Source organism: Plectropomus leopardus, chromosome 24 (genome assembly GCF_026936395.1).
Source record: "Plectropomus leopardus strain MGB_pleo_1.0 chromosome 24, ASM2693639v1, whole genome shotgun sequence".
Taxonomy (NCBI): Eukaryota; Metazoa; Chordata; class Actinopteri; order Perciformes; family Serranidae; genus Plectropomus; species Plectropomus leopardus.
In genome coordinates this window covers 14,740,734-14,753,344 of record NC_142199.1, presented here as the reverse complement: position 1 = coordinate 14,753,344, position 12,611 = coordinate 14,740,734, and the positions used below count along the sequence as shown (strand labels likewise).

Below are 12,611 nucleotides of genomic sequence, written 5' to 3'. Positions count from 1 at the left end.
TTCTTTACCTGTGCGTCCCTCTTATTGTTGCTGCCGTGTTCATCTCTGCTGCTCTGGCTCTGGTCGGTGACCTCAGACTTGGTGGCGTTGTCTTTTGGAGATGGCGACATGTCGGCAGCTTCGGAAACCTTCATCGTTTCAGTGTCGACTGTATCGGACATTCTCATTGCAAAGTCTTACCGGGAGATGCTGGCAAATATAGAGAACCTGGAAGAGACAAATACATCTATGAGGGCTGTTTTTTTGACGTATTTAAAGAAAGAATCACATCATTATGTGAGAAATTTTACGTTGGGAGAGGCTACACATGTCATCTTTTATTTCAGTTTCAAAGTATTAAATAACAGATTCAACTAAAATACACCACAAAGTATTATGTTTTTATTTCAGTTTAAACCCGGTATTAAGGTGTTTCTTTGGTGATCCGATCACAAGTGGACAGCGTTGAATATAAGTGTGAACGACCACCAAGTTGCATTGTCATCAGCCCACTTGCTGAGGTTGTCTGTGATATATTTGTCCACATATCTATGTAGTGTAAATGCAAATGTGTCCTGATTGTGTTCCTGTCAGGACTACATCATCAATGCAGGACATGGAGGTTGTACTGATGACAGCACACAAATACTCTGTAACTTGCCTATTTCATGAAAAACTGTCCATCGTTTTACCCTCAAACGGAAAAATGTTTAATATCTCTGTTATCGACACAACTGCTATCGTGACTAGCAGGCATTCTCGCAGCAGCTAGCTAAAGTGTGAGCATAAAAATGTCTTGATGTAGGAATATCTGAAATCTAAACCCCAATTCTAGATATGAAGACCAGGCTGAACGTTTCTTTTCAGCAGAACCACTTAGACAGTGAAATGTTACAAACACAAACATGTGCGTACTTTTTACATTCTAACTTACTGCTATTGTATCAAATTTAGGATCATCACAACTATGCTATGTTTAAAAGTACCAAGTGGTCACACAATAAAAAAAAGAAATCACGTATTGAAATAAAACATTTTGGTTTTATTTGTTAATTTTTTGTTTCATAATCCCATCAACCCAATGAATCTGAATCAAATCATGAGGCGCCTAGAGATTCCCACCCCTTGTACTTTAGGCAGCTCATCAAAAATTACAACTTGTGTGACAAAATACAATTTTAACACATTCTCATTATACTTCACAGAAACCATCAGTCAAGTAATTGTATGTACACATAAACACAATAATAAACTTAGTTGAAGCAGGTTTCTTATTCCATAAATAACAATCTAACAACAAAATAAGCTTGTAAATTCAGAATCAAACAGATCTGTGTATGCGCTGATCTTTAATTAATGTCTATAAGGTACAGATCAATGCAAATAAATATAAAGAATGGAAACACTGAGCATGCGGGGTGTGTCCAGTAAGGAGAGTCTCTGGTCATTGTCCTCATCCTTCTTCTCTCCACTGTGGAAGAGAAACAGTTTATCATCATTACGTCAGTGATATAAACTCACTGTAAATTACATGTGATAAATGCAATAATCAATAAATGCAATAAAGAGTCCTGCTTTATTCAACTATAAACTGAATTATAATATTTAGTGGAAATATGAGGTGTATTACTGTTGCATTAAGGTCCAACAGTAAAAATAGTAAAAACATTTAACACGAAGAAAACTATCTTTATGAATAAAGAAAACTTACTTGTTCACAGGAGCACCAGCTCTTCATATGCATCGCCGTCCACTTTGTTTCAGTTTATCTTGCGAGTTTTATTTTGAAAGAGGAAGCGCCAACTCCGCAGCAGTAAAAACGGTGATTGCACAGATGCTAATTTCTCACTAAGCGGCGTAACAAATGTTTTCATGGCAGACATTTATAGCAGCAGCAGCACAGGTGTAACTAATACCATTACTGATGGCTCCATATCTAAATGGAACTCAGCCATTTTTAATGTCATTAGTTACATCTGTGTTAGACAACTCAGCTCAGTGTACGCTGTGAGAGAGCTCTGTGAGGGAGCAGGAGGAGGAGGAGGGAAGAGGCGGTTTGTGTCATCAGCACAGTCTGTGGTCATCAGTCACTCCTTACTGTCTGAGCTGTCTCACAGCTCCGCAGCTGTTCTGCGACAGACAATGGACATGATTGGACAAGACGCAGCAGGAGGACAGTTTGCTCCTGTGAGATTCAACAGCTTAAGAATACAGTGTCTGGCCCCTCTTGGGCCCCAGAAATAATAAACCTTTGACATCATTTTTGAAAGTGTTTGAGGAAAACATGGAGGGGCACATGTCCATAGCATGAGTCATCCAACCTTTTATGGAGCACCTCCAATTGGAAAAAAATAGGTTTGAAATTAGCTGAATATAACTTAATTGTGTTGCAATATTTCTAAGTGAACCAGAATGTGTTACAGATTAATTCAAATTCTGAGGGTGCAGCCTAAAGGCAGTGCAGCCAAAAAGGGGCAAAAACACAGTTACATTGGGTGTCCTGCTCTTGGCCCTTTGCTGCATGTTGTATCGCTCTCTCACCCCCTTTCACGCTATCAAACTTCTGTCCTATCTAATAAGGGCAAAAATGCTAAAAAATAATCTTTTTTTTTCTTAAACTAATTTATCAGCAAAATGTGAAATAGCCAAAATAATTCAAAAATTTAAAAGGGTATATTATTCAATTTTAAAGTTAAATTTTAAGAAATAATCATAAGAAATAAAACAAAATTCAATTAAATTTTTTTTTGATTAATGCTTCAAAGACAAATTTTCTAATTTTTCTTTTTGTGTGCAGTCAATCAAAAAAACTTGGAACTACCAGCACACAGAATATACAGCCATATCTCATCAGGAAGATTCAAAGGTAATAATAAATAAAAAGTCTTTTAGATATTCAGCCTTTTATTACACTACCTTTGAGTGAGCACAAATTCAATCATGCAATATTATAACACAACCTTTAGTATAACCCTCTTTCACATGGAATACATATTTATAAAAACTGTCTCAAAGGCCTTTTTATTATTTATAATAAGTCCCTCTCTAATATAATTCTATGTTGCTGTAAAAACGACAGATTTCTTCTTCAAACAGCGTATTTATTCAAGTTTCTCACCAAAAACTATATATTGCAAGAATATTTTGACCCAATAATGTTAACATTATAATTAACCTTTGCCCATTACTCATTTTTACTTGATAGAGCTTGGACGCATCATAATGTAACTCAATTAAACCTCAATTATACATCTTTTAGCTCTGTTCGCTCACCTCCTGCTGATTTCAACACATATTTGTTTACACTGCTGCAGAAAACAATGGGCTGATTTGTGGATGGGCTGATTTTAGGCAGATAGATCGGTGAATTGTGTATGACGTTCAGCAGCAATTATAGCTCATTTATGACTCTGGTTCTAACATAGAGACTTTTTGGTGGTGACGTCAGCTTAATTTGGCAGGATGGGGGAAAAAAATCAAAATAAAAGAGTTCTATATTATTGCCAATCTTGGAACATTAGCAGTTTTGCACCTATGGTCTGTTGCATGATATAAGTGTGTAATGCCATGACCTCCCTATGTTGAAGTCATGGTGCGAGTTCATCGTGCTGCTCTGCCCTAATTATGCAGCCAGGCCCCATGCAGTGAAACACACACACACACACACACACACACACACACACACACACACACACACACACACACACACACATCGGCACAAGAAGGGAGGGCAGACATCTGGTACATGAGAGCTATGATTAATAGGTTAATTAGAAACGGGCTCATCAAATTCACTTTGCACATCAAAACTGGATCCACACATGACAGCACCTACTCTGTGCTTCAGTGTGTACGTGACTGGCTGCGTGTGTGTTCCAGCCTTCACCAATCAGCGGGGGCATCAACCTATTTGCCCGCCAGTGATCAGAGCCATTTTCCTATCTGATCGCCGAGCAGCAAAGCGGCTGGCTGAGACTTGATTGTTTATCTCCGTCCCAAAAGAGCTGAGGCAGCGAGCGGGAGCCGCTCTCGTTTAAAAGGCGGTATCCAATTCCTCTATGTCAGAGTAATTGACTTCTAGTGAGGTCCGCTGCTCTCCTGAGCTCTTCTGCCAGGCAAATGGACCGCTAACCCGATGCTGTGCGGGGCTAGGAGGTTAGCTTAAACGTAGCCAGGCACTGGAGAGTCGGATGTTGAATTTCAATGACCTGTCAGAGGTTTGACAAAAGCAACGCCGGCTGCTGCTTTACATTATTTTTACATTCTGAAGGAAAACAGCTTAATACTCCAGAGTGCCACGCACGCCTTTGAATATTTAGCGTCTGTTGCTGACATTTTGATGAGTGAAGTCTCTTGAGTCGCTCCGTTGAAGATTTGCAATATTGGACAGATATTTTCAAGAGCCGGGCCTGTGATGGATAGCCATTTTGTCCCTCACCGAATCATTCATTCTTCCAAACACATTTTATCATGGGACACGAGTGTTGGACTAAATTTGGCTTCAGACTTTGATGCATTGGAATTTCGCCGTCTCGTCTCTCATGGCTGAGGTAATTGCACCGTGAGCCTGTTTGGAATCCCTGATGTTTTGACTGCATAAGTAATATAGATCATCATTTGATCCTTAGTGTTGCATTAAGGAAACGTCTGGGAATTTAGAGAGGAGCAAATTAGTCTCTTATGAGTGAGACTGAAAACACACGTCAACGTATTTCTCTTATATGTATATTTCAGGCTCCCTTAATATTGTAATGTCATATCATGGATTATTCACTCGATGTAATGATAGCTATTTGCTTTCATGCTACAATAATGTAGCAGGAGGGGAAACTACAATCAATCAAGTGCATTTCAGAGTAACTGTTACAACGGTTCTGAATGAATATCTGCTTTCTCGGTGCTCCTCAGCGTACGCCAGTACTTAAAAAAAATACTTAATTACACTCCACCTTTCAGGTCGGAGAAATATCTTACTGTAGTTTGTTAAGTTTAAAATTAAAAGCTTGGCAGCTATGGCTCTCTCAGTCAAAACAAAAGCAATGCTAACACTGCAGTCAGTTTCTCCCGGTTAGAATTCCTCAATTCTACCAGGAGCCAGATTGTCTGCAGACGTCTCCTCCTCTCCAAATCAAATTGACCTTGTGATTTAACTCAGTGGAAACACTGATTGTAACAGTTTAATGATAAAAATCAGTGCTTCTCTGACGCTGTTTGGTTCGTTGCAGAGGGGCAGCTAGCCCTGGGCCTGCTGGTGTGTGCTCCCCTTCTCGCAGGACTCAAGGTCCAGATGTTCAGGAGTTTTTTACCAGGAGCAGGATTATCCACAGAGGTCTCTCCCTCTCCGGAACAAACAGACTCCACCATTTAAACTGGTCAAAGCACTGAATATGTTAAAAACCTGTATTTATATGCTGTTGTTTGGCACAGCAGGGGCTGGATTTGAGGTGCTGCCGATGTTTGCTTATCTTGTTTCTCTGATAACTTCCAGACGTCAAATTGCTAAAATTATTCATCCATGTGAAAACATATGGGTGAAAACAACCAAGATCAAAACATTTTTGCTTAAAGCTGGATAAAAAGTCAACTAATAAGATGTCTTCATGTATTTCATCCATTAACTGTACAGCGGTTTCTAGAAAGAGTACTTAGTGAGATGTGAACAGACTCGGTGGGTTGAAAAAGCAATGTAGAGAGTTTAAATACGTTATTTCAGGTATTGGTTACTTTTGATGGACTTGACATTGCACTACTGCAAAGCTATTTTTAATAACATTTTACTCTTAGTGGTGAAAAGGGCTCAAGGTGTTGTGGGGAGTGAGATTAGGGCTTATGAAGTTATTTAGTTTTATTTTTAATTCTTCAGTAGTAGTGATAGCTGGAGCATCAGTGCTGTGGTGATGACGTTTTTCTGTAGGCTAATTCAAATTTGTTTCTCTTGGATATTGGATTATTGCAAAACAATAAGTTCTGTGGAAAACAACCATTTATGATGCTCACACGTTTTGTTCAGCAAGATATTCTTCCCAAATGAACAAAGCTATCGTCAAGCTATAAACAAACTACAACACGGTCGCATGAATTCAACATCACCACCACGAAGCTGCAAAGCTGTGTTCAATGTGATGACATTCTGTAGTCTCATTTAGCCACTTGCTAGCAACCGCCTTTTTAAAGACCTTATTTCAGGCATTAAAACCCCCCACTGATTTCAAGACTAGGGGACCAGAAGTGCTAAAATGCTAACTCATTTCTAGGTTTTAGGAGTCATTCCTGTAATACTCAAAATGTGAATAAATGTGTATGTTGTGTAGGTTAAAAGGAAATGAATTGTGCTTTCTTAATGCAAACACATATTTGACAAATGAAATACAAATTATTTCCCTTCATGAGAGATTTGATTGGCACCCTTTTGATTACATCATCTTGTTGGGCCCTCCTCTTCTGAAGTGGTGTAATCGCACCCAAAAGCAGAATTAGCGCCAACAAATGTTCCCCTTGATGAGTCAACTTCTAATATTCACACGACAGTAGCACATTTTCCGAAACTTGACATTTATAACATCAAGATTCCCAGAAAATGTACCAAATCCCTTGACTGAGTATTAGTGAAAAAATATAGAAACATAGGAGACATACTTGTTGCGTAGCCAGTGGTGGTTGTGGCGAAGAAGGATGTGGCTGGTGAAGTCGATGAGGCTGAGCCTACCGATGCCATTCGAGACTTCTTTGCCCATGTCTGCTTCAGCTGCTCTGAACAGCAACCGGGGCCTCCGACACCCTCATGACCCCTGCTGACCTGCAACCGAGAGAGGCACGGGGTTAGCGCTGTGGCGTTAGGGGTGAGAAAGGGTCGGGGGTCGGGGTCGCAGAGGTCGAGCGGACTGACAGCAGCCAGGACGTCAGCAAACTCTGAAATATTTGTGTGTCGGAGCAAAAAGTGAAAGTGTGTTTGAGTGTGTATTCCTGGGCCTGTGCGTGCCGATGCACCATAAATAATTGATGAGCACCGAGATGGGAGTGCGGCGGAGGCAACAGGAGGAGACACCCCTGCCAACCTCGTAAAAACCAAGCATTAGGAATTCAGAGAGCAGCGGGGGGAAGATAGCATTTCTCAAGTGAAAATCCTCTGCCATTTGGTGGCACATAAATTTCATATCGTTGAGCGTACAATCTCTATTTTCCAGCAAATTCTTTTCTTGCTGAACTACAGGGCGACACTGGCGGGGCAGGGGCAGACATCTGAAAACGACAACTACAGGACTGCAAAATATTCACATAATACTGCAGAAAAAGTGTTTTCTGATTCTTGCTAAATCAGTATTTCACTGCGCGCTTCCCTTCACTGCTCTGCTGAATTGCTGCCTTAATTAGCCATGTTCCTGCTCTACATTGTGGAAATGTGACATTATTGCTTGACTTTATTGGCTGCGGTTGGTTGTAATTGCCAAGTTAGGATGATAAACATCAGATTAGGGCTGCAACCAGCTTTCATTTTCATTATCGATTCATCTGATGCTTGTTTAGACCATTATCGTTTTTTGGTTTTTTTTGGTCAATAACATGTCAGAAAATAAAAAGACAAATATTTTAATGCCCAAGGTGGCTTCTTTAACCCTTTCAAAGCTGAGCAAATTGGCTTGATTTCTCTACAAAAACACAGACAGAAGGCAATGAAAGAAGATATGACCCCAAAATTAGCAAGAAATTAGCAAAAAATTAAAGATAATAAGCTGAAAATTAGTTAAAAAGAAAGTTAAAAACAAAAAACTAAAAAAAACATGGTTATGACCTAGAGAAAGTGTTTATAATAATTTGGTAACAATTGTTTTCCGCTAGCTTTTTTTCTTTTTACCTTGAACATTTTTCCCTTAGCTTTTTTAAAAATACTTTCCTCAGTCTTCTAATTTCTTGCAAGGTTTCAAAGGGTTAATTGTCTTGTTTTTTATGACCAGCAGTCCAAACCAGAACAAATAAATGGTTCATCTATAACCAGAATGGTTGCAAACTCACTAATCGATTATTGGTTTCAGGTTTACATCAGATTTCTCGATGCTGCATGCTCCTTTACAACAACATACACGACTGATCCTCACTCCGGCTTCTTATTGTCTCCCTACGTTTCTCTCCCTCCTCCCCTAATCTCCGTCTCAGCGAGCGGGCGAGGTGCCACGTTGACTCTGGCACCCGGCGGTGCCAAGGCCTGGCGGCTGCTCCCAACATGGTCTTGGTGCTGAGACCCCCCCCGTGCCGGCCAAAAAGGTCAAGTGGAATCCCTGCTCACTTTATAATCTTTCCTCTCGTGACACCTCAGCCTGCAGCCGGAGCGGAGATGATGACGGGTGGAAGCGAGGTGACATAGAGCAGTCGCCATTTGGTGCATTGCTTTTGTTCAACCACGAATACCAGTCCAAGACTCCAAAACTCCTTACAGGGAATATCATTTGTCCTCACACTTGTCATAGTTGTGATCTCATTCTTAGTGAGTAAATAGGAAATCTGAATATTTGCTTTTCTAATTGACATTTTAGCAAATTTGTGGGTAAAATGTCCTGTTGTGCCTGTAGCGTTTCTCCCTGGCATAGGCAGATGGACGAGTGTGAGGCCCGAGGCAGGATCTATTCATCAATGTAGATGTCCTTTATATAATTACTTACATCCATAGAGAACAAAACAGAAAATATATCTCCCACTGCATGGTCATCTCTCGATAGCCTCTGTCTTTTTCCTCTTGTTCCAAAATACTCTTATCTCTACCTTTGTACCTCTTATCGCTTTCTGAATGCCCCCAGAACCTTTTAGATTATTCAAGTGTGCATCATTTTGGCACCGTAGCTCAAGATTTTGCCCTCCTCGCTCGGAAAAGTGGTGCCAATTCAAGCTTCGGCGAGTAGAGGCGCCCGCGAAATGCCCAAAATGGAAAAAAATGTGGATCCCTGCTATGTAATTCAGTGCTGGTCCTGCAGCTATCACACATGCACACACGCAGAGTGTAAAAGTTGCTCTGACAGCGGTGCGGCTGAGTCTGGCCATAGGCGCTTCAGGTTTTATGACCAGAGCTGCTGAGCGGGCTTCAGGACTTCACACTGATCCTGCGTGTGTGTGTGTGTGTGTGTGTGTGTGTGTGTGTGTGTGTGTGTGGGTGTGAGTCTGTGTGTGTGTGTGGGTATGAGTCTGTGTGTGTGTGTGGTGGAGATGCTCTCATGAATGCTAATGGCGCAAACAATGCACACACACGCACTCAAAAAAAATGATTTGACAGACACAGGCAAAGCATCAGCGTTCGATTGGTGCTCAGCAGCTTCTGACACACCTTAGCGCTGCAAAACACGCACGCACACACACACAAACACACACACACACACACACACACACACACACACACACACACACACTCACTCACTCACTCACTCACTCACTCACTTCCACGGCAGTGAACTTGTAGAGACGCTCCGCCCGCTGCCTGTGCGTCCTCCAGTATTGCGCCGGAGCTGACAGGGAGTGGTTCATTGGTATTACAGTCGCCGCAGAGCGCAGCAACCTTAAAAAGGCTCCCTCAGGCATCATTCAGTGTCACACCGCCCCTTCACACCACCTTTATCACCATGCCCAACGGCATATCAACCAAGCATACACTTACACTGACGCATCACACCTGCCAATCAATGGTTTTAAATGCACATTTGTCCATTTGGACGCATAAGAATACAAGAATCTAAAATAACTGTCACAAAAATCAAAAGATGACAATAATTTGATCAGCTGAAACCACATATGCAAACACACATTCGCCACTTATATTCTTGACAAAAATTAACACTCAAAAAACCCACAGCGGGGTCATAAGGGTGGCCGTTAACTGAGCAGTTAATCATACACCACGCTCTTAACAGACTACTCTCACGGACAATTACATTCGATGGCAAGCTAATGAGAAATTTTTCAATCACTGTGAAGCGGCACAAGAGCCTATTGGTGGTGGCGGTGGCACACGCACACAGTAACAGGCGAGCAAGCACACTCCAGCACACTTATTTTCCTTCCCCTTCACACAAGCACAAACACACACCTGCCTCTCACTCTTGCAAAGGCTGACCTTTCCCTCCCACACCTCCGCTCTGCTCTGCTCTGCCCGGCTCTGCGTGGATCAGGGCTCTTGTCTGGGCTAAAACCGGCTCAACTGGAGGTGAAGGACCCTCAATCCCTCCCTCTATCTGCTCCTCCAGCCCCGGCTCTATTCTCGGTAGAGAACAAGGGGATGAGTCAAACAGCGGGGCGGAAAAGAACACCTTCGCAAGCTTCTTCGTCCAAAGAAAATCTGATGATTTCTGAGCGCCTGAGCTGCTTGCGGCTGCAGATTTCGAGCGGAAAAATAATTCACGCTTTACTGCTGCTGATGAGCTTTTGCAAGTGTCACATAAAAAAAGGACAACAGTAGGAGCGGTGCCAAACAGCTGGGACATTGTCTGCGGAGATGTCGAATACTAAACAGAGCTCTATTCAGCGGAGCATGGGGAAACAAAAGCAGAGATACAAAGGTGATGCCATGTCTGGGGGCTTTGTGTCACCTGCTTGCCATATCCGAGGAAGAATAACCACTCCTGCTCGGCTGATTTCTAGAATTCAACCACAGCCACACATTTTACAGCAGTTCATTGCTGACAACCAAACACAACAACAAAAGGACGGATTTAGAACAAATCGGCTTCGGCAGAGCGCAGGACATGCGCCCCGGCTGATAAAATCAGACATCAAATAAACAGTTAATTAGGTTACTAATGCTGGTTCGCACTCGTGGCGCTGCAATAAAATTGATTTCAGCGTTTTGCTAAACTGAGTAACTAATCTCCCATTTTCTCGCCATTTCTGCTAATTGCAAAGCAAGGGAAGCACTGACAGGGGAGCTATATAATTGGACCAGAAAACGATTAGTGTAAAGCTTATGAAATTATAGCACTTTCATACACTGCTCGCCTCAATTTCTGGGGCGACTAAGGCAGTGTCAGTTTAAGGAACTGCCTGTAATAGCTCAGACTGAATTAACTGGAAAAACATAAACAGGCACAAATGAGCCTCTAATTGCGCTTCTCGCTCTGCCTCCAGGTCGCATAAGGCGGTGGGAGCACGGTGCGGCGGAGCAGAGGCGCAGTCAGCCGGCATTAATAAATTAAATCCACAGCAGAGCATGTAGGTAATCCATTACCTATCCCACAGGAGAGCTTCCAGGGAATATCAATCTAGGCAATTAGAGGAGAAACAATAAACAGAAAACTAACATGCAAGTCTAGCAGTTTTAATCTACGGAGCCTTATGAGAGGAGGATGACTCAAAAAGTCCGCCAGACTCATTAAAAGTCCATTTGCAGACAACACCTGCAGAACAAACAGGGGAGAGAGGGGATGAGCTTGGCTGGAGAACAATGCAGAGCGAAGCCTCTTATTGGCTCATCTTGGTTAATTATCCTCGTAATGAAAAGCAGAAGCAGCATTGGCAAACTGGCGAGGAGATTTGGGAAGCTCTGGCTCGGCTCACTGAGTAGCGCGGCACTGACAGCACAACCCAATCTCATGTTGCGCTGAGTTTAACAAGCCAGAAGCAAAAAGACTGCACACTTGCTTGCTGCCATGCTATGATAAAAGAAACAGAGAAGCTGAGATTTTCGCACGGATTAACATGTTTTTTTTAAAGCAGAATTGACACAACAGGCAGAAATCAAGAGCCTCGAAGGCAGAGAAAATGTTAGAAACGAAAAGAAAAGCAGAACAAGATAACGGACAAGAAATCAGGAAATCAGAAAAAGCGTGTGAGATGGCTTGAAGCTGCAGGACCTACCTGCCCGGCAGCTCTGCCCTCCATCCCTTCTGCCACTCAACCGTTTAGTTTCCATTGTACAGGAGGCACAATTTGCTGGAGAGGAGGCTGGAGTCGCCTCCCAGCTCGCTCCTCGGCAGCCTGCTGCCTCCTGTTCGCTCGCTCGACTGAGTGAGAGTGTAAGACGGGGAGAGGGGAGTGTAAAGGGAGAGGGTGAGTGGGTGTCACAAAAAGAGAGAGAGAAAGAGGGAGGGTGGGAGGGAGGGAGAGTGCTGTGCGAGCACAAGTCTACCTGCCACAACCCATCAAGCCAGTCAGCCTTGGAGACAGCGCCAAATCAACAGCTGGCCCCTGTGTGATGTCAGAGCCTCAACAGCCAGTCACGGCAGCCGAGGCAGGCCGGCGCTACGGAACGCCGACTGAACCAAAGTCACCGGCTAAATGGGGCTCTTCATTAGCTACTCTGCTTTAGGATGGAGGCGGGGGTGAGAGGGAAGAGGAGGAGGAGGAGGAGGAAAGGGCAGCCAGGGACATGGGATGGATGGAAGGAGAGGAAGAGAGGAGGAAGATGAGAGAACGGGAGGGTGGGAGCAGTAAGAGACGAAGAAAGGAGGCGAAAAGAAAGCCGAGGAGAAGGAGAGGAGAGGATAGGGGGACGGGGATCGACATGTCTGTGGCCAGCTAGGTGCTCAAAGACCAGGTGGAGAGTCGATGGGGAGGCGCTGGCCGCTGAGAGGCCGAGCTGTTCACTGGGCTACCTTCCCATTAAAGCTGGCACCCTGCTTTTCACACAAGAAGACAGGGCTACGGCTAATCCCACAGAC

General features: G+C 43.1%; 1 protein-coding gene across 10 annotated transcripts in view; it reads right to left on the bottom strand.

The window, feature by feature from the left end:
- r3hdm1 (R3H domain containing 1) overlaps nucleotides 1–12,611 on the bottom strand; it is a 58,081-nt gene that overhangs the window by 42,359 nt on the left and 3,111 nt on the right. For 6 of the 10 annotated variants that reach the window (XR_015775813.1, XM_088074160.1, XM_088074162.1 and 3 more), the window contains exons 1-3: nucleotides 11,809–11,976; nucleotides 6,616–6,775; nucleotides 9–207 (exon numbers count right to left, since the gene is read on the bottom strand). Coding sequence is in view for 9 of the 10 variants with exons in the window: in XM_088074160.1 (XP_087930286.1) it covers nucleotides 9–167 (159 nt within the window). In the remaining variant the exon portion in view is untranslated. Of the gene's footprint in view, nucleotides 1–8; nucleotides 208–6,615; nucleotides 6,776–11,808; nucleotides 11,977–12,611 lie in introns of those variants that run through there. The other 4 variants (XM_088074163.1, XM_088074165.1, XM_088074167.1 and 1 more) reach the window with 2 other exon arrangements.